Source organism: Lissotriton helveticus, chromosome 2_1, assembly GCF_964261635.1.
Source record: "Lissotriton helveticus chromosome 2_1, aLisHel1.1, whole genome shotgun sequence".
NCBI classification, from domain to species: Eukaryota; Metazoa; Chordata; class Amphibia; order Caudata; family Salamandridae; genus Lissotriton; species Lissotriton helveticus.
Genome location: NC_136059.1, coordinates 871055277 through 871077741, shown reverse-complemented (window position 1 = coordinate 871077741; position 22465 = coordinate 871055277). Strand labels below are relative to the sequence as shown.

The 22465-nt window shown below is 49.9% G+C and overlaps 1 protein-coding gene across 1 annotated transcript in view; it reads right to left on the bottom strand.

Annotated features, from left to right (window-relative positions):
* LMNB1 (lamin B1) overlaps positions 1 to 22465 on the bottom strand; it is a 76405-nt gene that overhangs the window by 4904 nt on the left and 49036 nt on the right. Inside the window, exons 9-10 of the mRNA XM_078675598.1 lie at positions 2771 to 2890; positions 874 to 996 (exon numbers count right to left, since the gene is read on the bottom strand). Of these exons, the coding sequence (XP_078531724.1) occupies positions 874 to 996; positions 2771 to 2890 (243 nt within the window). The remainder of the gene's footprint in view (positions 1 to 873; positions 997 to 2770; positions 2891 to 22465) is intronic.

The following is a 22465-nucleotide window of genomic DNA, read 5'->3' as shown; positions in this document are numbered from 1 at the left end:
GAATTTATATTTAAAAACGTACTTACCCAAACTATTTTTTCTCTGGTGCCCAAATTCTATGTAAAGATACTGGACATTTTTATAAATTGGTGTGGATCTCAACTCGTGCGGTCATTTATTGATCATGGGGTGCATTTGCAAGTGTCTTGCACTCCTCTGTATTAGGCCTAAGGCTGCTCGACCATACTCCTACTACCTCCTAATAGAGCACACTGGGATTGAATAGCAAGCCCATGACTGCTCGTAAGGGAACCCCATGACGCTTTACACAGTATATCAACTTACTGATATCACAAACAGCCACTAGTAGTATTGCACCTTTGTGAATACTAAAAATTTAGATTTAGATCAAAGTTTACTTTTGTGAATCAGGCCTACAATGTCACACCCGATTAGTTGATTCTACCAATCACAAATCCGAGAGATTCCCCTTTATAATCCAGGGCAATAAATAAGTCCTTGATAACCAACATATCCGTGCAATAATGACACTCACAACACTAGCTGTGAAAAGATTTCCGCCTCAACCAACTCCATATTCTACTTGCAGCAAATGATATGGTGTTTTCACCAAGTCAATGAATTCACTATCTCAAGACTGTTCACCCCCCATCCCTGACATTTTTCAAGAGATAAAAAAATCCACCTGTTCACCAGCATGTAATCTGCAATTATCCCTTACATTAGGTACCCTGAGAAAACAAATTGTTAAGTAAAGGATATGGAAGAATTTATATATAATCAACATGTTCAACAACAAAATGTAATTAATAAAGCATTTAAGTATTTCCTTTTACACGTGCAGATTAAATCTCAGTAAGCAAATTGTGCCTTTTCTATATTAACTGTATAAACAGACAAACTGAAATATACCTGCAGACGGAAAATATCTTGTTGTACAACTTCAACATCTTCCTCACGTCCATCATCTTCATCGTCTTCAACTTCCTCACCATCCAAAATCACTTTATAGACTGTGCTTCTAGTTGCAACTTCCTGGAAAAAGGAAATGAGAGGTCAAACCTTCAGCTTAAGGTAAACTGCTTGCTAACCTTTGCTAATTCACAGGACAAATGCTCACAATATTATTTTGACTAGCATAAGGATAACTAAGCATATGAACATTTTAAAACTGAAGTCTGGATAAGCCGTCATGTGAATCTATGAAGATACATCTGCTTGGTAAGCATTTAGGTATGTACAAAAAAATCACACAACCTAGACTATCAAGCATTGCACCAATCACTTTCGATCCCACAGTCCCTAGACTAGTGTAGAGCCATTAAGTTCTTTGAGGAAATTACTCAAGGTTTGACATTTTAAATCTCACACCCAACCCTCCTTGCTGCATTCCACAATTGGTTAATCCTGAAAACCACTGTTTTGCAGACATTGAAAGAGTTGGGCATATTGGCAAAGTTACCTCCTCCTAAAAGATCTACCCTCATTTGAGGCCAGTCAGTACCATCCATTTCACCCTTTACTCAAAATAGTCAACTTCACCCAATTTATATTCCCAGAGTTCCAAGACTATGAAGACCCTCCCTCTAGACTAGTGCTTCCTAAATTTTGTATAACCCAGTTTCTAGAACGACAAACCTTTGCAACCCACCTAGATTTTACTGACGTGAAGCTGACAATTGCTTTTAATACAACTATTGCATCGCGTAGTAGTGCAATGTCATTTACAAAATCAACCACCCTACCCTCGACACCCTGAAGTATTTAATGGGATTCCAAAACAACATTCTCCACCAGTTCTCCTAACGGCTCACTTGAGACCAGTCTGCTCACAAGGGCTCTGCCAGATCAGAGAAGCAGTGCATCACTGATGGAGTTTAACAAGAATCAATCTTAACCATCATCCACAACCTCAGCCTCCAAATGGAACCACTTTCAAATACTACTCGCTGATAACTGCACGAAAATCCATCCAGATGTTGTTAAACCTCCTCTACACTAAAGTCATTGCTGCTCCAGGCATCCAATGACTAAGCACTGACTGCACCTAGACCATATTTTAAGACTACTAAAGAATCATCAAGAAAGGCATTTTATTGCTCAGTCCCCAGACTGGGGATCTCTACTCCACATCACATAAGGTTAAGCTCTATCCTTCTTACTTTCAGAAGAGACTTAATGCCTTCCTTCCAGATTAATCGCTTTCCTAGCTCCCCACTTTTCATCTAGTAACGGCCATGCTTTCACTTGTTACTTGTAAAGCATTCTGCTGTGTGGCTAAATCTTCAGTTTATAAATACAGTAATTATACACACATCTATTCATACATCCACACAAAAATCTATATAAGAGGCATAATAAGATTCCAAGATGGTCTATTGAAAAAACGGTCAGAGAAGTCCACCGATTTGCCTGCCAGTCAGCCCAACACAGTGGATATACTGCAAAAAAAATAATCTTCATGCATAGCTGTTAATCCTCTATTTTGCTAATCTATTATCCCCGGAACATATTATAAATGTGTGTAATGCAAGGAAGTTCTAGTACTAAAGAGAACTTGACAGTCCCAATTAAAAGTAAAGGTTTGAAAACTAATCAAAACCATCGAAAAAGAAAGAGCATGCAAGTGTTTTAACTGATAGTTTTATTGCTATCTACACATTTCCACTCCAAGAAAGCTCCGATCTCTATTGGCATATTTGTAATATTCTCAGTTTCAGCGAAAATAGTAAAGAAAAAAATTCATACAAACATTACTACTAGACTATATAAATGGCATGTTGACATATACAACAGGTGAAAAGCTTACCTCTCCCTGAGAATTGTTCAATGCTACTTTAACATCTTCACCAGTGCCCCAAGAGTTATGATTCCTCCACAGGAGGTTAGAAGGCGGACTTGCAGGCACTCCAGCATTAGCAGCCCAGATCTGAATAAAAAGTAAGTTGCAAGTCACATTAAGTATTCTATAAAAAATAGATTCACATACATCTGAAGCAACTAGAAGCATTCGAAAAATAATTAACAGGTGCAAGTTCATTTGGAATACATATGACCTGGTTTCCTAAAACTTAAGGAAGAGCCCCTAGCATTTAGCAAAATCAGGTATGCATGAAGCTCCTGGTTTCTAACATACTGGCAGAAAAAAGTCTGTTTTGGGTGTGCTTTTGAATGCCATCTTGCAAGCCGCTCTGAACACTGCAGGACGTGCCTCTACATCAGGTCAATGCAGTTGTGTCCAGGCAGATACTCATTTTTTATCCCTAGCATGTATCTACCTATATGAGGTCTGTCTTCCTAAAGACAGGGTGAGATCACTAGAATTGCAGGTATGCGTATGAAGTTATGGCTCAGTCAATACATCAATCAATATATACTTTATTATGTTTTAAGAGATAAAAAAAACATAAAAGCAATATTACCACAGTCAGTATAATACATAGTTAAAACATTAAAAAAAAAAGACCATATATTTAAAAACATTCCTTAATTTTGTTTTTAAATGTGTTAGGAAGAAACAGCCATTGAGAAACAAATATTGGAATAGCAGCAATTTGACAGATAATTAAGTCGCCCTACTGTTTCTAAATTTTAAGTCTGATTTTAAAAAACCAATCAAGAACAAGGTGCTTTCAGGCTTCAACAATTGTAGATAACAGAGGGCTGGGCGCACCTGGGTAAAAAAAAAAAATTGTACAACATGATGTGTTTACGGACACTGGGTTTAATCAACTCCACCTCATCACGATTCATTTGCTTTAGTGAGGTGAAGGATTTCTTCACAAATTCCACATCGGTAAGAGCAATAGAATCTGGATTCGAAAAAAGATCCGGGCGCCCTACTGCAAAAAAAAAAAAAAAAAATACCCAGTCCTTTAGATATTTTAACCATGGGATTTTGAGCATGTGATCCATGGTCAGGACATCTTTTAAGAGCAGGTGGTTTAGGTTTAGGACCAGGTCCAGGTCATTATTAAGCCAGTACTTAAGCCAAAAAACTAATGGCCGTAGTGCTATAATATCGTTAATAAACGGTGTGCCGATTTTCTCGTGGACTATTTGATATGGGGTTCCTTTTGGTACCCCCAGGAGCTGTTTTAAAAAGTTATTCTCAGCCACCCCTATGCCGTCAGCAGCCACATAACCCCAGAGTTCACTACCGTAGCTGCCTAATGCGACAATTTTTGCCTGGTAGATTTTTAGTAGAGCAGCGATCGGACGCTTGCCCATTTCCATGGCAAAATTAAAGATAGCAGAGTTCGCCCGTGTAATCTCTCCCCTTTTGCTTTGAAGCAGTGGTCCCCATTTTAACTGGTCGTCAACTAAGACTCCCAGGTAAGAAAATGTCGTCATAGGTACCTTCTCTGTATTAACCATAAAAGGGTACTGTTTCTTGGTGTGCTGCCCCACCTGTATGATGTAAGATTTGCTGTTAATAAATAAATCACGGGCAGCCGTGAAACTGTGGAAGGCACATAATAGGGACTGGAGACCTCTGGCAGTTCTTGCTAAAAGGACGGCGTCGTCTGCGTATAGCAGAACCGGTAGACGCCTTTCGCCAACATAAGGGTAATCGACTCCAGTGCTAACCAGGCACTCTTCTAAATCGTTAATGTACAAGTTAAAAAGAAAGGGGGCCAGGATACAGCCCTGCCTAACACCTTTATGAACGCCAAAATCCCTGGGTACCTTAAGGTCCTGTGAATACCTTACGTCGGCCTTTGTGTCCCGGTGCAGGTCCTTCAGGAAGTTAACCAAAGCCGGCTTGACCCCCATGGACTCCCACAATTTCCCTCGGTTGACACAGTCAAACGCGGAGGAGAGATCCATGAACGCCATGTAGACAGTGCCCCGCCTTGCTATAATGTACTTCCCCCCAGGACTATATACAAATTGAGACATTGTGCAAATGTGGAGTGACCTGGCCGGAACCCATATTGTATTCTAGAGATGCCCTGTTTGCCTCGGCCCAGGATGTAAGTCTATTCAGAATTGCACCTCCCACGACCTTGACCACAGAGTCGATAAGAGATATCGGCCTGTAGCAGGTGGATAAGAGATATCGGCCTGTAGCAGGTGGTACTGTTATGGTCTCCTTTCTTGAATATTGGCACGATTGTAGAAGTACCCCAGGACCGTGGGCAGCCATGTTCAGCGGCTGCGTTAAGCACAGCAGTTAGAACCGGCGCCCATAATGATACTTAAGATTTAAAAAGCTCAGTCTTTGATTTAATCAGTATATCTCAGAACAAGCTTGAGGAAAAACAAGTTACTTACAGTCTGTAATGGTCTTTTAAATGCATCTACTTAAAGACCTCAGACCTGATCTGAAAACTTTTCCGTAGTATCTCTGTGTGCCGGTAGGTATCACAATGTGGCTCCACACAGACGATGTTCCACTCCAGAAATGGTGAGGGGGCTATTTAAGCCCCACTCCTACACGCTGCCTGCGAGACTATCCACACCTCCAGAAGTGGAGCCTCAAAAGCAAAACGATAGACCAGTGTGCCTAGTCCCAGACTTGGGATATTACTAGGTAGAGCCCAATCACAGTACAGGGAGGATTTTGGGAAGGGGGTCAGAACAATGAGGAAACTGCAGCTAGATAGAGTCTCTACCAGAAAGAGCGTTACCGTAGGCAAGTAACTTGTTCCTCTAATTAAGACTTCTAGGTGCAGATTTCTAATCTTTTGATTGGATACCAAAGCAGTACCTAAAAGATGGTGGTCTGTGAATGGTCTTAAACCAGGAAGTTCTGCAGGACCAAGTGGGCCAAGTGCCCTTCACAGCAGATTTGACTGTCCAGACAATAGTGCTATGTGAATGCCCATGTAAAGTAGTGGCAGCAGCTTTGGCACTAGTGGAATGAGCGTGTTGCCCTTCTGGAGGCTTCTCCTTTGCCAATGCATAGCTGATTTTAATGCAGAGTACGATTCAGCTTGAGACGCTACTCTTCTCCATAGCCGTGCCAGTTTTCGCTCCAGCGAACACCACAAAGAGCTGATCATCCACCTGGAAGTTTTTATTATGTTCAATAGAGACCCTCAGCACTCTTTTGGGGTCAAACCAGCAGAGTCTCCCCTCAAATAGGTGAGGGAGACAACAGTCCGGGTGATGGTTTTGACCAAAGTGGAACAGCGTTACGACTTTAGGTAGAAAGGAGGCCGTAGTTTGCAGAACCAGCTGATCAGGGAAAAAGGCAGTATATTGTGGCTAGACACAGACCAAAGCTCAAACTATGGCAACTGCCACTGTTTTAAGGATGAAGATCCATAGGGAACAGATAAGGAGCAGCTGGAACAGAATAAACATCAAAAATGTAAGGATGAGATTGAAGTTCCATTGGGGCATTACAAAAGTCAAAGGGGGAATCCGATGCTGCAAACCCTTCAGACACTTCACCACAATCAGTGATAAGGTAACCGCAAGAAAAACTAAAAGAGCCAAAAGAACCTTTAGCAGTGCGCAAAGCCTTGCCTGGCGAGGGAGAGAACATTACGAAGCAAAGCTGTTGTAGCCGCTTTGCCCCTGGTGGAATGAGCCTTAGGCTTACCCCCTAAGGTCTTATTCGCTTTCTGATAAGAGCTGGATACAAGACACAATCCACCTAGAGATGGACTGTATCGAAGTAGCCAGACCAGTCCTAACCGACCAATAGTTGACAAACAATTGGTCGGATCTGCGAATGTCTTTGGTTTTATCCAGATGGAATTTCAACACCCTTCTAACATCCAGGGAATGAAGAGACCTTTCCGCTGGAGTGGAAGGATTCTGGAAAAAAGTCAGTAAAGTTATAGCCTGATTAACATGAAAATCAGAAATCACCTTGGGAAGGAACTTAGGGTGAGTACGAATAACAACCTTAGCAGCATGAAATACAGTATAAGGTTCCTGGCAACACAATGCCTGAAGCACAAGTTACTACTTGTGTAACGATATATCTGTAAGAGACATTAGTTAGTATTAGATTCCTTACCTTAGAATATCCCCAGGCGTCAGACTGGATACGGAAATATTTGCGTAGCAGTACCCTTGCGCGTCGGTAGGCGTCGTCTGCGGCTCCGCGTCAGTTGTCGGCGTCGGAGTACTTAGACGCCGCCTCCGCGTGCTGACGTCAGTTCTTAGACACAGCTTTTCCGTGCCAGAAACGCAGAGCCATGTTAAAAACCAACACTGGTGCCATTGAAACTAGGGCCCTGAAAGGGGGTAACCCTAACCCTAGATATCGGTTCGCAGAACGGGGAGGATGGGTGGGTCGGTAAGGAATCTAATACTAACTAATGTCTCTTACAGATATATCGTTACACAAGTAGTAACTTGTGCATCTGAAAGAGACACGTTAGTATTAGATTCCTTACCTTAGAATAGATACCCCAGCAATACCAACCCCGGTGGTGGGTCTGCGAACCAATAATCACACCAGAAAGTCCTGGAGGACGGAACGGCCAAAGAAGCCATCCCTCCGGACTTGGCTGTCCAGGCAGTAGTGTCTTGCGAACGTGTGCAGCGATGCCCACGTAGCTGCCGGACAGATGTCTTGTAAGGGCACTCCCCTGCTCAGGGCAGTGGTAGTCGCCGTGGCTCGGGTGGAATGAGCCAGCAATCCAACAGGGGGCTCCTTCTTAGCCAAGGAGTAACATGCCTGGATGCACAAGATGATCCACCGGGAGATGGTCCTCTTGTGTACCGCTTTCCCCTTCTTAGCGCCCACGTAACCAACAAAGAGTTGGTCATCCACCCGGAACTGGCGTGTGCGATCCAAGTAGAATGAGAGCGCACGTTTTGGGTCCAGACGGTGGAGCTGCTCTTCCTATTTAGAGGGATGCGGTGGCGGAAAGAAGGTGGGCAAGGTGATAGACTCCCCGATGTGGAAGGCCGTGACAACCTTAGGCAGGAAAGAAGGCTTAGTACGCAACACCACTTTGTCCGGATGGACGGAAAGGTGGAGTACAAGAAAGGGCCTGGAGCTCACTCACTCTCCTGGCAGAGGTGATGGCAACCAGGAAAGCAGTCTTCAGAGTAAGAAGGCGAAGAGGACAGTTGTGAAGTGGCTCAAAGGGAGCGCACATCAGAAACGTAAGAACCAGGTTTAAGTCCCACTGAGGCATCACAAACGGAACAGGAGGGAATGTGTGTGTGATGCCTTTTAGAAATCTATTTACAATAGGGGACTTGAACAAAGAAGGTTGATCAGGCAGCCTCAGAAAGGCCGAAAGGGCAGAAAGGTAGCCCTTGATAGTGCCCAGAGCAGAGCCCTGCTGGGGAAGAGAAAGAAGGAAGAGAAGAACCTCAGAAAGAGGGGCAGCAAGAGGATCCACAGCCTTTGCTGTGCACCATGCCACAAATCTGTTCCACCTGCAGGCGTATACCGACTTAGTGGAGGGACGCCTGGCTGCCAGAATGACATTACAGACTTCAGGAGGCAAGTCAAATGGCCTCAACTGTCGCCGCTCAATCTCCAAGCATGGAGGTGGAGACTGGACAGGTTCGGGTGGAGGACCGTCCCCTGCTGCTGCGACAGGAAGGTCCTCCTGAAGAGGCAGACGAACCAGGGGATCGACTGACATACTGAGTAGCTCTGGATACCAGTACCTTCGAGCCCAGTCCGGAGCCACAAGGATGACTTGGGCCCAGTCACGCTTGATCTTCAACACTCTCGGCAAAAGTGGTATAGGCGGAAAGGCGTACAGTAGACCTCATCTCCACTCGCGACGAAAAGCGCCTCCGAGCGAGTGCCGCCTTGGAAATTCCAACACGCAGAACTGATGACATTGCGCGTTCTTTTCGGTGGCGAATAGATCTAACCAAGGCTCTCCCCATCGCTGAAAGAGGCCTTGTGCCACGTCAGAGTTCAGACGCCATTCGTGATCCATCATGCACCGACGGCTGAGCTCGTCCGCCCTGACGTTCAGAGATCCTGCCAGGTGTTGAGCCACCAGGGTCATGCCCTGGCGTTCCAGCCACTGCCAGAGGCGCAGAGCCTCCTGGCAAAGGGTCCACGACCCTACCCCGCCCTGTTTGTTGCAGTACTACATGGCGGTGGTGTTGTCCGTGAACACCTGCACTACACTCCCCTGGACAGAGGGAAGGAATGCCTTCAGTGCTAGACGAATCGCCCGTAACTCCAACAGGTTGATGTGGAGCCAGGCCTCCGCCGGAGACCAGAGGCCTCTGATCTCCTCCTCTCCCATGTGGCCTCCCCAGCCTTGGAGGGACGCATCCGTCACAACTACGTGCTCCGGTTGAGGAAGGGAGAGGGATCTTCCGCTGACCCAATCGCGGTCCGTGAGCCACCACTGCAGCTGTCTCGCAGTGCCCTCCGAGATCAGGACGTGGTCGGACAGGTTGCCCTGATGCTTGGCCCACTGAAACTTCAGGTCCCACTGCAGAGCCCGCATCCGCCACCTGGCGTGATGCACCAGTAGGATGCAGGAGGCCATCAGCCCCAGAAGCCGCAGCGTCAACCTGACCGTGACCCGGGATAACGGCTGAAAGATGGGAATCAGAGCCTGAATATCCCGGACCCGCTGTTCGGGTGGATAAACCCGACCCCGCGCCGAGAACCGCTCCGATGAAAAGGAGCTTCTGAGAGGGGCACAGGTGTGACTTCGGCACATTGATGGCGAACCCCAGCCTGTGCAGGAGATCTGCCGTAGTCTGGAGGTGGCTGACGACTGACTGGGGCGAGCCCACCTTCAACAACCAGCCGTCGAGGTAGGGGAAGACTGAACCCCCTAACCTGCGCAGATGAGCTGCGACCACCGCCATCACCTTTGTGAACACCCGTGGGGCTCTGGTAAGGCCGAAGGGGAGCACGGTATACTGAAAGTGCTAGTGGCCAACCGTGAACCGAAGGTAACGCCGGTGGGCCGGCAGGACGGGGATGTGGAAATGAGCGTCCTGCAAGTCCAACGCTACCATCCAGTCTCCTGGGTCCAGGTCAGCTAGGACCTGAGCCAGTGTCAGCATCTTGAACTTCTCCTTCCGGAGGAAGCCGTTGACGTTCCTTAGGTCCAAGATAGGGCGTAGGCCCCCTTTGCCCTTCTTGGGTACCAGAAAGTAGTGGGAGTAGCAACCACACCCTACTTCTGGCCCAGGAACGCGCTCGATGGCCCCCTTGGCCAAGAGGGCCGTAACTTCCTCCTGCAGAAGTCGCAAATGATCCCCCGGTACACGGTGGTTCTGCGGTGGCATGGCTGGAGGAGTCGCCTCGAAGGGGAGGGAGTAGCCCCTTCGGACGATCTGCAGCACTCACCTGTCCGAAGTGACGGTGCGCCAGTGGAGGTGGTGATGGCGAACCCTGCCCCCCCCACTGGCGTCACATGGGCCAGAAAGCACTGACTAGGAGGGTCTTGAGGCGGATGCTGCGGGGGAAGGTGTGGACTGACCTCGCCGTTGTCCCAGACCGCCGGGACGGCGGTTCCCACGGCCGCCACCGCGTTGGGTATTACCCTGCGGAGCGTGGCTGGCAGCGCGTGTGGGTACACCCCTTCCGTGGCCACGAAAGGAATGAAAGGCAGCCGATTGCTGGCGTGGGGCCGAGAGGCCCAAGGACTTGGCCGTAGCCCTGGAGTCCTTAAAGCGCTCGAGCGCATGGTCTGCCTTGTCGCCAAAGAGGCGACGGCCATTAAACGGCATCTCCATCAAGGTGTTCTGCACATCGGCCGAAAAGTTGGCGGACCTCAACCAGGCGTGACGTCTGACCGCCACAGTCGTTGCCATCGCTCTACCCAGTGAGTCGGTGGTATCCAGCCCACACCGTATAGAATATTTGGCTGCATCCCGGCCCTCCACAAGGGCTTGGCAGAGTTTGGCCCGTACCCCCAACAGACACTCTGGCAGCACTTCCGCAACCGTATCCCACAGAGAGTGGTGTAGCGGCCCAAGAGGCATGCGGTGTTGGAAGACCGCAGTCCCAGACTAAGGGACGAGAAGATCTTTTTGCCATACTGCTCGTACCGCTTGGATTCCCTGTCCGGCGGTGCCGACGGGAATGCGGTCTGGGAATTGGAGGCCTGGATGACCAGGCTATCGGGGGTAGGGTGGGTGGACAGGAAACATGGGTCGCCAGGTGCTGGGCGGTGGCGTCTGGCCACGTTCCCATGTACGGGCGAACCCGTAGCGGGCTTGGACCAAGTGCCCAGAAGAACGTCGGTCAAGGCCTCATTAAAGGGCAGCAGAGGCTCGGCCGAGCTTGACTGCGGTTTAAGGACCTCAGTGAGGAGATTAGTCCTCACGGCCGCGACGGGGAGCTCAAGGCCCAAGGCCTTGGCAGCCCTCATCAACACAACACTGTAGGTTGCCCCCTCCTTCGAAGCCACGGTAGGAGGGGAGACAAAACCAGTGTCTGGAGAGCTGTCCAGGCCACTGGCCTCCCCAAGGTCTCCTGCCCAGTCCTCATGAGACTGACAGTCTCGGGTCAGAGGGTCCTCAGACCCCCCCCAATCCCCTTCATCACCCATCTCCTGAAACTCAGGGTTTTTAACTAATGGGGCCTGCTCATAGAAGTGAAACTCCCCAAACGACGTCTGGAGCGGCGCCCATTGGGGCCGTCCCGACGTCGGAACAGGAATGAAGGGGGCATCGGGGACGGCGCCGCCCGAGGACGGCGCCGGAGGCGACACCTGATGGTCTGACGCCGGGGAGGTCGTAAGGTCCACTGGCGACGATCCAGATCCCGAAGAAGGTCTAGCGGCGCCGGGATAGCGGGAACCTGCAGCGCCGGGCCCGAAGCACCCGACGGAGTCGGGGCCGAAAACCCCCACCCCCGCTAGAGGCCCCAGACGGGTCCTGTGGGCCCGAAGCCGCCGCGGAGCCCGTCGGAGGAGAGAGTTTCCTCATGGCCATGAGGAAGCGCTCGGTCTCCTCCGGAGTCGCGTTGAGCCCAGGGACCAGAGGGTGTGGAGCTGAACGCGGCGCCCGCGACTCCGACAGAGCCGCGTGGGCGGTGTCACCCGAACCCCGGCCGCATCGTGAGAGCGTCCGGGGAGTCCGCAGAGCGATGACGCCTCTTGGACTTCTTGTGCTTCTTACCTGACGACGACTTCGACCCGGAGGAGTGCGGCCTACTCTCGGAGCTGTGGTGGCTCCGAGCCCGTGACCTGTCCCTCAACCTCCCGTGGGACCGAGACCTCTCGCGGCGCGGGACCGACTGCCGGAGTTCGAGTCGCCTGCGGGACCGCTCCCGCCTGGCTTTCGAAGAGAGGGACCAGCAGTCGGAGCAGGCCTTGTCGTCGTGATCGACGCCTAGACAAGTTAAACACAGGTGGTGAGGATCCGTGACCGACATCGTGCGGTCGCAATCCTCGCAGTGCTTAAAGCCGGGCATCCCTACGGCACCAATCGGAGTCGAAAGACTTTGAGAAATGATCAAAAAACGATCAAAAAGTTAGTCAAAAATTGGACTAGGGTTACTGCTTTTTCCAGATCTGCGCTCGCTGGCGCGGAAAAAAGAAGAACTGACGTCAGCACGCGGAGGCGACGTCTAAGTACTCAGACGACGTCATCACGGCGCCCACAACGCCGACGACGACGAACGCGGAGCCGCAGACGACGCCTACCGACGCGCAAGGGTACTGCTACGCAAAAATTTACGGATCCAGTCTGACGCCTGGGGATATTCTAAGGTAAGGAATCTAATACCAACGTGTCTCTTTCAGATTCTCACTCACCCTGCGGGCCGATGTAATGGCCACGAGGAACGCCGCCTTCCAAGACAGGTGCTGCAGTGAAGCCTTGTGAATAGGCTCGAAGGGTTCCTTCATCAGACTGGACAGCACCACATTCAGTTCCCATGCAGGCGAAGGAAGCCGAACAGGAGGGAACACCTTCAACCCTTCCAAAAAATCCTTAATCACAGGGATCTGGAAGAAGGATGTCTGCGAAGGGCATTTCCTGTACACAGTCAACGCAGCCAGATGAACCATACTGGAATGGAAATTAAGTCCAGACTGAGCTAAATGCAGAAGGTATGGAAGGATGACATCTTCCTTGCAGGTCGTCAGATCATAGTGCTTAGACATGCACCAGATGCAGAATCTCTTCCATTTGTAAGCATAAGAGGTCCTAGTAGATGGCCTCTTAGCCTCCTTCAATATGTCCATGCAATCCTCAGGAAGATTCAAGTGGCCATATTGCACTCTCTCAGGAGCCATGCCGCCAAACTCAAAGACAAAAGAGGTTGGGGTGCACCATCTGCCCCCCGAACTTCGTGAGAAGGTCCGGCCGACACGGCAGCCGCCGATGAGGCAGGTTCGACCGGTGAAGCAGGTCTGTGAGCCACCACTGCCTGGGCCATTCCGAAGCAATGAGGATCATCCGCGCCCGGGATTGGGCCAGCTTGATGAGCACTGCTGGAATCAGGGGAATGGGTGGAAAAGCGTACAGAAAGCTGTTCGAACAGCTGATCCATAACGCGTTCCCCAGAGTCCCTGGCTGATAATCCCTCGAGGCAAAGTCGCGGCATTTGCTGTTTTCGGCGGTGGCGAATGGATCCACGTCTGGTGTGCCCCACATGGCGAAGACATCGCCGAGCACCTCGTCGTTTATGACCCACTCGTGGTTTTCCTGTAGCAGTCTGCTGAGGGCGTCCCCCTGAACATTCTGCACACCTGGCAGATGAGTTGCAGTTATCGTCAGTCCTCTGGCTAGCAGCCAGTGCCAGCTCACCAGCGCTTCCTGCGACAGTGTGCGCGATCTTGAGCCCCCCTGCTTGTTGTAATACACCGTGGTCGTATTGTCTGTCTGTACAAGCAAGGAGTTGGTCTGGAAGGACGGATGAAAGGCCTTCAATGCCAAGTGGACCGCTCCGAGTTCCAGGAAATTGATGCGATACGTGGACTCCGCTGGAGACCACGTTCCCTGGATTTGTAGATGGTCTGAATGGGCTCCCCAGCCCTGGAAAGACGCATCCGTCACGATAGTCTGAGTCGGGATATCTTTGTGGAAAGGAACCCCCCTGAGTAGATTCTCTGTCGAGCACCACCACCTCAGGGACTGTTGGGCATGAAGAGACAACTGGATCCTTCGTCCCAGGACCCTTTCCTCTGGTCCCATTGATCCTCCAAGCATTCCTGCAGCGGCCTCATGTGCAGACGCGCATGTGGGGTGAGGAAGATACAAGAGGCCATCGACCCCAGTAGAGAAGACACCGTCCTCACTGTTGTAGATGGAGCAGCTATGAGAGCCTGAGCCTTCCGAAGGAGTGATAAGCGTCTCTCCTCCTAAGGAGACACGCTTGCTGACAGCGTATTGATGGAGGCTCCCAAGTACTGCAGGCACTGGACCAGGATCGGAACAGACTTGGACATATTTATGTGCAACCCCAGCTGATTCAGCAGGACAGCCGTCCTGTTAAAGTGCAGTTGTGCTTCCTGGAAGATGGAGGCCTTGATCAACCAGTCACCCAGGTACGGGTAGACAAAAACCTTGGTCTTTCGCAGGTGCGCTGCCACCCCAGCCATGCACTTCGAAAATGTCCTGGGTGCAGACTTCAGTCCAAACGGTAGTACGGTGTACTGATAGTGATTGGTGCTGACGAGGAAGCGCAGGAACTTCCGGTGTTTCCGTGCATTGGGCACATGGAAGTACGCATCTTGCAGATCTATCGCGCAAAGCCTGTCTCCCATGCAGCGGAGGGTAAATCTGGTGCAACGACAGAATGCAAAACTTTTCCCTGCGAATCCACTTGTTTGCTTGTCGCAAATCCAGAATGGGCCTGAACTCGTTCTAGTCCTTCCTCGCCAGGAAGAAGCGAGAGTAAAGGACCTTTCCCATTTGAGACACAGGGATGTCTTCTATCGCCCTTTTTCTTAACAGGGTGTCTGCCTCCGCCTGGAGCTCACGTAGCTGGAACTGCGAGGCAACTGGTGGAATTGCTGGAGGCGGACTGGTGAACCGAAGACTGTATCCATTACAAACAATATTCAGCACCCGGTTGTCTTGAGTAATGTTTTTCCACTCTGCCAGGAAATGTTGGATGCTTCCTCCCACCGGAGCAGGTAACGGATGAGGAGGAAGAAGCACCCCAGGGCCTAGACCCAGCCGGGCATTTGGTCGCGGATGAAGATGGCTGACCACCACGGCCCCTCTGGCGCTTTTGGAACGGGCGTCGTTGGAACTGTTGCTGCTGCTGCTGTTGTTGCTGCCCAGCCTGTCAACCTTGCTCTCTACCTTGCGCCCCGTACCGTCTCTGGAACGAGCGGAAGGTCTTCTGTTCCTTCGGCTTAACCAACCCAACAGCAGTCAGGGTCTCAGCCTCCGCCTTCATGCGGGCCATCTCCTCGTACGCAGGTTTCCCAAAAAGGGTGTCGCCCGAGAAGGGTAGATTGTCAACCCTCTGCTACGCGCATGGCTTCAAAAACGTCAGACGCAGCCAGGCGTGGCGCCTCTGGTTGACCCCATGACAGTATCCGTGTGCTGCCAGGAGGGAGGAATCCGCAGCAGAGCCGATCACTTGGTCGGAGACCACGAGTCCTTCATTCATGATCTCTTGGAAATCCTCCCTGTTCTCCCGGGGAAGAAGTTCCACGAACCGTGCGAGGGATTCCCATAGGGACCGATCATAACCTCCCAACAAGGCTGAGGCACTAGCGGCCTTCATAGACGTGGCAACCATCCCACAGACCTTCCTGCCCGCCGAATCCATCCAGCGGCTCTCCTTGTCAGGAGCCACTGTCAAGGACGGAGTGGTGGCGTGTTGCTTCCTCGCCGCCGTCACAATCACACAGTCCGGCGCAGGGTCCAGGCGAAGAAACGCCGGATCCGAGTCGGGAGCCCGATACTTCTTATGCAGCCTGGAAGGAGCTGATTTCGTAACCGCAGGGGTGAGGAAGAGCTCCATGGCCGGTTCCACCAGCCCAGGCACCAACAGCAACAAGGGGCGAGACAACCGTTTCTTGTGCAGGGTCTCTAAGATGACGGAAGTCTGGGGAGCAGGCACCATGAGTGTGATGCCCAGCTTAGCCGCTCCTCGCAGCAAAACCTCCTGGAAGGAGACAATGTCGTTGATCGAGAACACCCTCGTCCGAGGGGAGTCAGTCAGGGTCGGCGAGTAGTCCCTAGCACTGGACGAATCCGTGTGGCGGGATCTAGACCTGTCCCTCCTACGGCGCTGTCTGGACCTCATGGACGAGCGACGGCGACTCCTGGACCTATCCCTCAGTCGTTAGAGACCTCGACCTCCGGCCTCTGGCGTTGCGCAGGCTGGTAAGGCGGGCGCCGTGGAGGCCGAACCGGGAGCCTAGGTTGCGGAGGCCCCGTAGGCGGCGTCGGCAAATGAGGCAACGAGGCCGACCTAGGTGTAGCCGGAGGAACCAGAGGAGGAGGAGTTGGGTTCCGCGGAGGAGGATCCACGGGCAAAGGAGGTGTAGGCGACCTCGGTTTGCAGGGTGAGTAAACTTGAGTACTCCGAGCCCGGAGACTGTTCCACTCCTTTTCTTCTTCTTCTGACCAGAGGGGGGCAATCTTGAGGCCCTACCCCTCTTAGATGAGCGACGGCGCCGCCGCGACCGTGTGCTCGCTGAAGCCGAGGACTCCGGCCTGGTCCTAGAACGCCTAGGCTTCCTCCTCAATGACTAGCGTCTTGACGCCGACGAGCGTCTCCTCGACGTGCGCCTGCTCGGCGTCTATGGCCTTCGCTTAGGCCTCGACATCAATCGTCTCCTCGACGACGGCAGTCTTCTCGGCGTTGACGACCTCCGTCTCGACGTTGCTGACTTACGTGTCAACGTTGGCGGTGTCGCCTCGAAGGAGAGCGCCGGCGTGTTGACCTCTCGACGCCGGTGATGGCTCGACGACTAATAAGTCCTCGACATCGACCTCGTCGGAGGTCTCGACGTCAGTCCCCTCGACGTCGAAGGCGCTTTGGCCCTGGGGAGACCGGGAACAGACTGTGGTCATTCCTTACGACGCTGAGGCGGTCGACGGAGACCGGTGGAGTTTTCTGGCCTTTTCCTTACTGGGGAGCCCCCCCCAGCCGGTGCACGGGCAGAGGAAGGAGCCCCTTCATGCCCAGACCCACCTTGTCCTTGCTGCCTGCTCTGTTCCAAACCCTGGAGCCTGGTCTTCTTCCTGTCCTTCAGGGTCCTTTTAGGGAACTGCAGACAGATATCACACTCCTCAGGAACATGAGAAGGCAGGCACAGGATGCAAACACTGAGGATCTGATTTTGCCTTTTTCCTGGAGCACTCAGGACATTTATCAAATAAGGCAGGCATATTTGATAATAGAGCAGCCAAAACACCAGAGAAACTCCAGCAAAGATAAGAGGCAAAACACGTCGAGTGAACACTAACACTTTGTGCACTTTTAATTTGTAGAAATAAAAATCCCCAAAAAAGGGAGAGCTCAATGCTCCAGGGTCCTGCTAGCAGGAAAAAAAGAACTGAAAGTGGAGGGAGTTGCTGTGCATTCTGGGATACCAGGAGAGTTCTGGAAAGTTTCCTTAAAGGCACAGTATCCCTTTTTAAGCCACATAATGGCAGCCTATGGGGCTTGTCTGTCCTGTCCTTCCTCTATCATTCCAAGGATTTGGTGAAGGGGAAGCGTTTTCCATGGTGAAACCTGGCAGACAGGTTTAAATGTGATACTGGTGGAATATCCTTCGCATTTCTAGTTGAAGTACTGGACAGTGTAGCCTTGCATGTATAGGCTGCATTATCGGTCTTTAATTCTCTCCTAAGTGTATATGCACTACTGCAAAGAAGACAGTTTAAGAGATTATTTTTGACTGCTCTGGGGTCCCCGCACATGGGCGGGACTATTCACTAGATTATGACTATACACAGAGATCCCCAACTACAGAACATCAGATATTTGAGCCTGGATGAGGTCAATTTGGTTTGAGATGTACCAAAACACAAACAGGTCTCAGATAGGTGTATACAAGCTTTGTCACTGGCTGCCAAATTCACATACACCACCTCCATAGGGAGATCGAAGGCATTCAGCTGGCTCCGCTCAACCTCCATGCATGAAGGTGGAGATAGTAGAAAGGTCAGGTTCTCCACACCTGCCTTCAGAGCATCCACAGATCCTCCCGAAAGGGAAGTCTGATCGGAGGGCAGAGTCAAGCACAGGAGTTCTGGATACCATATTATCTGTGCCCAGCTTGGAGACACCAAGACCTGGGCCCAGTCAGTTCTTATCTTATTGAAAAATCTGAGCAGGAGTGGCATCAGTGGAAACATACAGGAGTTTCAAGTTCCACTTGAGGTTTAACATGTCGAACTCTCGTTCGGTTTGCCACTGCGGAGCTTGCACAATGTGAGCACTTAGACATGTAAATTGTAAATAAATTGATACAAGTATCAATTTATTTACAATTTACAAGTCTAAGCAAGAGAAACCTTGGAAATTCCAACGCACAAAAGTGCTCACATTGTGCAAGCTCCGCAGTGGCAAACCGAACGAGTCAAGGTTCTCTCCATTCATAGACTAGAGACTATACCACCTATGGGTGCAAGTGCCACTCGTGATTCGCAAGGAGCCAATGGCTGAGTTAGTCTCCTTGACGTTCAATGACCTTGGCAGGTGGTTTACCACGAGGAAGATGCCTTGGTTGTCAAACCATTTCCAGAGGCGCAAAGCCTCCTGGCACAGGGCCTGTGACCCCACCGCGACCTGTTTGTTGCAATAACATGTTGCAGTGGTTGTCGCATCAGCCTCTCCTTGACGCACGCCAAGTGCATTTCCATCAGCTCCATAAGGTATATATATATCGAATTGGCACTCTGCGGAAGATCAGAGGCCTCAGACTTCCACATCTCCCAGGTGGCTGCCTCAGCCCAGACGTGTCAGTCACAGTTGTGGTCCAATAGCCACCATTGCAGATCTTTCACAGACTCATCCACTTGGTCTGGGAAGTCTCCTTGATGTTGGGCGCAATGGTAAAGCCTTTGTATAACAGAGGGTGTGCTTGACCAGCAGGCTGACTGAGCCCTTCAGTCCCAGCAGCCTCATAGTAGACATTACTGAAATCCAGGACCAATGATGAAAGATCGGTATCAGCCTGAATGCCCTGGACTCTTCCCTAGGGGAAAGGAATGAAACAACTCGGTCCAGAAGATCTCTGAGGAAGTGGGGTGTCTAAGAAGGGTTTCATGCGACTTCTTATAATGAACTCTAAAGAGGACAGGAGACTTGCCATTGTCTGGAAGTGGTTCACCACTGCCTGGGTTGAGCCCACCTTCAAGGTACAAACGTTGAAGGAGAAGACTGGCACCCCTTGACCTCCACCGCCTCTTTCGTGCAAACCAGAGGGGTGCTGGTAAAACCAAAGGAGGAGTACAGCTAATTAAAAATGCTCCCTTTCCCACCATGAGCCACAGGTAGCGCTGAAGAGCCAGCAGAACAGGAATATGGAAATACGCACCTTCAAAGTCCCTCACTAAGACTTTAGGGTCAAAAGCGGACCAGACCTGTGCCAGGGTGAGCATTTTAAATATCTCTTTCCAGAGGAAGGCGTCGAGAGGTCGCAGATCTAGATTAGGCTGAAAATATGGGTCCTTCTTGGGAGTAGAAAGCATAAAGAACCACCACCAAGGGGGGGAAAGAGTCACAGGTGATAACATTGTTTGGGTTTGTCCTGCCAGTGGAGGCCTTCAAAAGAAAGGTGATGTGACAAAAAGACTTGGTTGCCTGGAGCAGGATGTCTGTACCTGGCGATTTGTCAGTAAAGTGGAACAGTCCAATGGTTGGTCCAAGCCCCAAAGAGGGTATCTGCCATGGACTCACTGAAAGGGAGCTGGGGCTCAGAGGTAGCCGGGCCCAGGTTTAGAGCCTCAGTCAGCAAATTTTTTTCCAACTCCATGGTGGGAGCTGAAAGTCAAGGACTTCAGCTGCCCTACGCATACCCATAGCATAGGAAACAGATTCTTCAGTAGCTGGGCGGAGAGAAAAGGCTGTCTCTCCAAGTAATTAGGGTGAGCAAACTCAAATTGGTCATAATAATTGTCCGAATCCATACCGAAGAAGGAATGCAATGAATGTTTGTCATGCGAAAGTTTGAGTGCAGGAACTGGTGCAGCATTCAGATTTCAGTGCAGCGCCTGTTGAATTCAGACCAGTGTCCAGTCATCATCAGAAAGGACCATCATGACAGTCTCCTCGGGAGGAGGTGGATACTGACGTACTCTGTTCTTACTTGGGTTAGAGTACTCTGTTCTGACTTGGGTATGGGTGCCAGGTGCAGCATTGAAACTGGGGCTGAAGTGGGTCACAGGGCGCAGCTGGCACAAAGGGCACACACGCCTGCGATAGTCCATGTGAAAGACCTCTTGGTTCCGTGGGACCCATGGGCGCACCAGTGGGTTTCGGCTGAGATCCGAAGTAACATGGCATAGCTGCACCGAACTCTTCGATCTGGCATAGATTGAATGAAGGCACAGAAATCTCAGTTTGTGCCAAAAACAACTGCAGATTCTGCTCTGAAGTCGGCCGACTGCAAGAGCAGGAGCAAGAAGGTTGGCACTGACCACACACTTAATCAGGTGAATGGAGCAAAGGATTGAAATTCACCTTCAACTTCTTGTATTTTTGTGTGCTTACCAGAGGACTTGGAACGCAACAAAGACCGCCTCTAGACCAGCCCCATCGATTCCAGGAACAGACCTGGGGAGCAGAACTTTGAGAGGATCAAAGAGTATTCTTGTGCTAGATGACAAACTTTTGCCTCGCGTTCCCTGGTGGCCTCTAATTCATCAATACGCAGTCTCTGCAGGTCTTTGAATTCTGGCTAACTACAGACACCACAATCATACAGGGTAGTGATCCATCCTAGACATCGGCTTCCAACAGGGTTTAAGACCTGCCTTAGGGGTTGACCTCCCCGAACCCTAAAATATTTTTTAAGAGCAGAGAAACACAAAACCTCATGGTAGGGGTCTCAGATGAGAAGCAGCTCTGGATTCACGTCTGGTGGAGCAAAAAAAAAAAAAAAAAACATCAGCATGCAGGAGTGGAGCTTATATGGGGCCCACACGTCCCTTCAGGAGCCGAACGGCATCAGTGCAGAGCCACATGGTGCCATCTTCCAGCACGCAGAGGAACTCTGGAAAAGTTCAAGACTAGTCACACGCCTGGGGAATAATCAAAAGTTGCGGTATCTGCGGCTAAAAGTCTACCAGAAAATACACACAACTCGAAGATTTTCTTCGTTTATGCATATTCTGTGCATGGATCGTGAACATTGTGCATTAGGAGGGTTTTTAGCAAAGGGTCATAGTGAGCAACCAAACACATGCAACAGAGAACAAATTAATAAGATTCAGGCTTTTGTTGCTTAGAAGAATATTTCAACAGCAAGAACCAGAGGGCGTTGTTTGTAACCTCATTGGAAGGCGCAGCGAGAGAGCAGGCATGCTATCTTATAATGAATTAAACCATTTACTTTTGGTGGCTGAGAATTCTAGTTAATAGGGTGAGCAAGAATTATATTTGAAGAACTACATGACAAAGTTTCCTCCAAGAACCCGGTGGGAAGCAGGTAGTAAAGATGGAATTAATGACGTAAGCAAGTCTGCCATCGAAGGCAGAGTTTCTTCGATTCAGATAGGTATTCACCATTACAGGATTACCTGGACATGTGTTTAACTTGAAGTAGGTTATTAAACGATGGACTGGAACAAATCACAAGCAATAACCAGTGGCTGATATTAATTCAGTCATTCAATTCAACACATTGCTTTGCTTGTGGAATCATGGTGGTGTAGTTTTGAGATATTCCAACAATATAAGGGAGGTACCCTGATGGTTTGGGTCCGTGAAACACAAAGAAAAAGAATTCCCTTTTCAAAGAGATCAAATATAAACAAAATGGATATGCAAGTAGATGTTAAAACCCACCCAAGGTTTGGATCATGTGGTTTAAGTACTTGTGGTTTAAGTACTTGTGGCTATCACAGGCCAAAAACTTCTTATATGGTCACTGAAATGACTATCTTAATTTTGTATTGGTAAGGCAGTCCATGGTCATAGGTCACCCTTTGAATCAAGCACATGCCAGTATCTCATTTGATGGAGACTGGAAGGTTGACGGAAGACTCTATTCCTCCCTCGAATTGATAAGTGTTCCAGGCAACCAGTCTCTCTTCGATCCCTTCCAAAGCATCATATTGATTATCCAGATTTTGGTCAATGCCGACGAGCTGGAAATGTAGTAAATGTAAGCACCCTGGTTGCATTCTTCCTCTGGTAGTCTTGCCATTGCTTATAGATTAAAAGCAAAATGATTTGGCCAGACGCCGCTGTATATGGTGTGTTTTTATGCTTTGTAACATTGAATCCTAGCATGGCTGCATCTTGAAAATTGAGCTATTTAACTACCTGCATTAGAGGCGCAGCCATCTTATTCACTTAGCGTCCATGTACACTTCTGGGACAAAATGGATGGTCTTTTCTTGGGTTACGGCACAGCATTTATTCAAGGTCCTATCTCCTGCCCAGCTGCTAAGACTGCAGAACTTGAACTGTGCGAGAACATCCATTTAAATTTTGGCTGGAAGA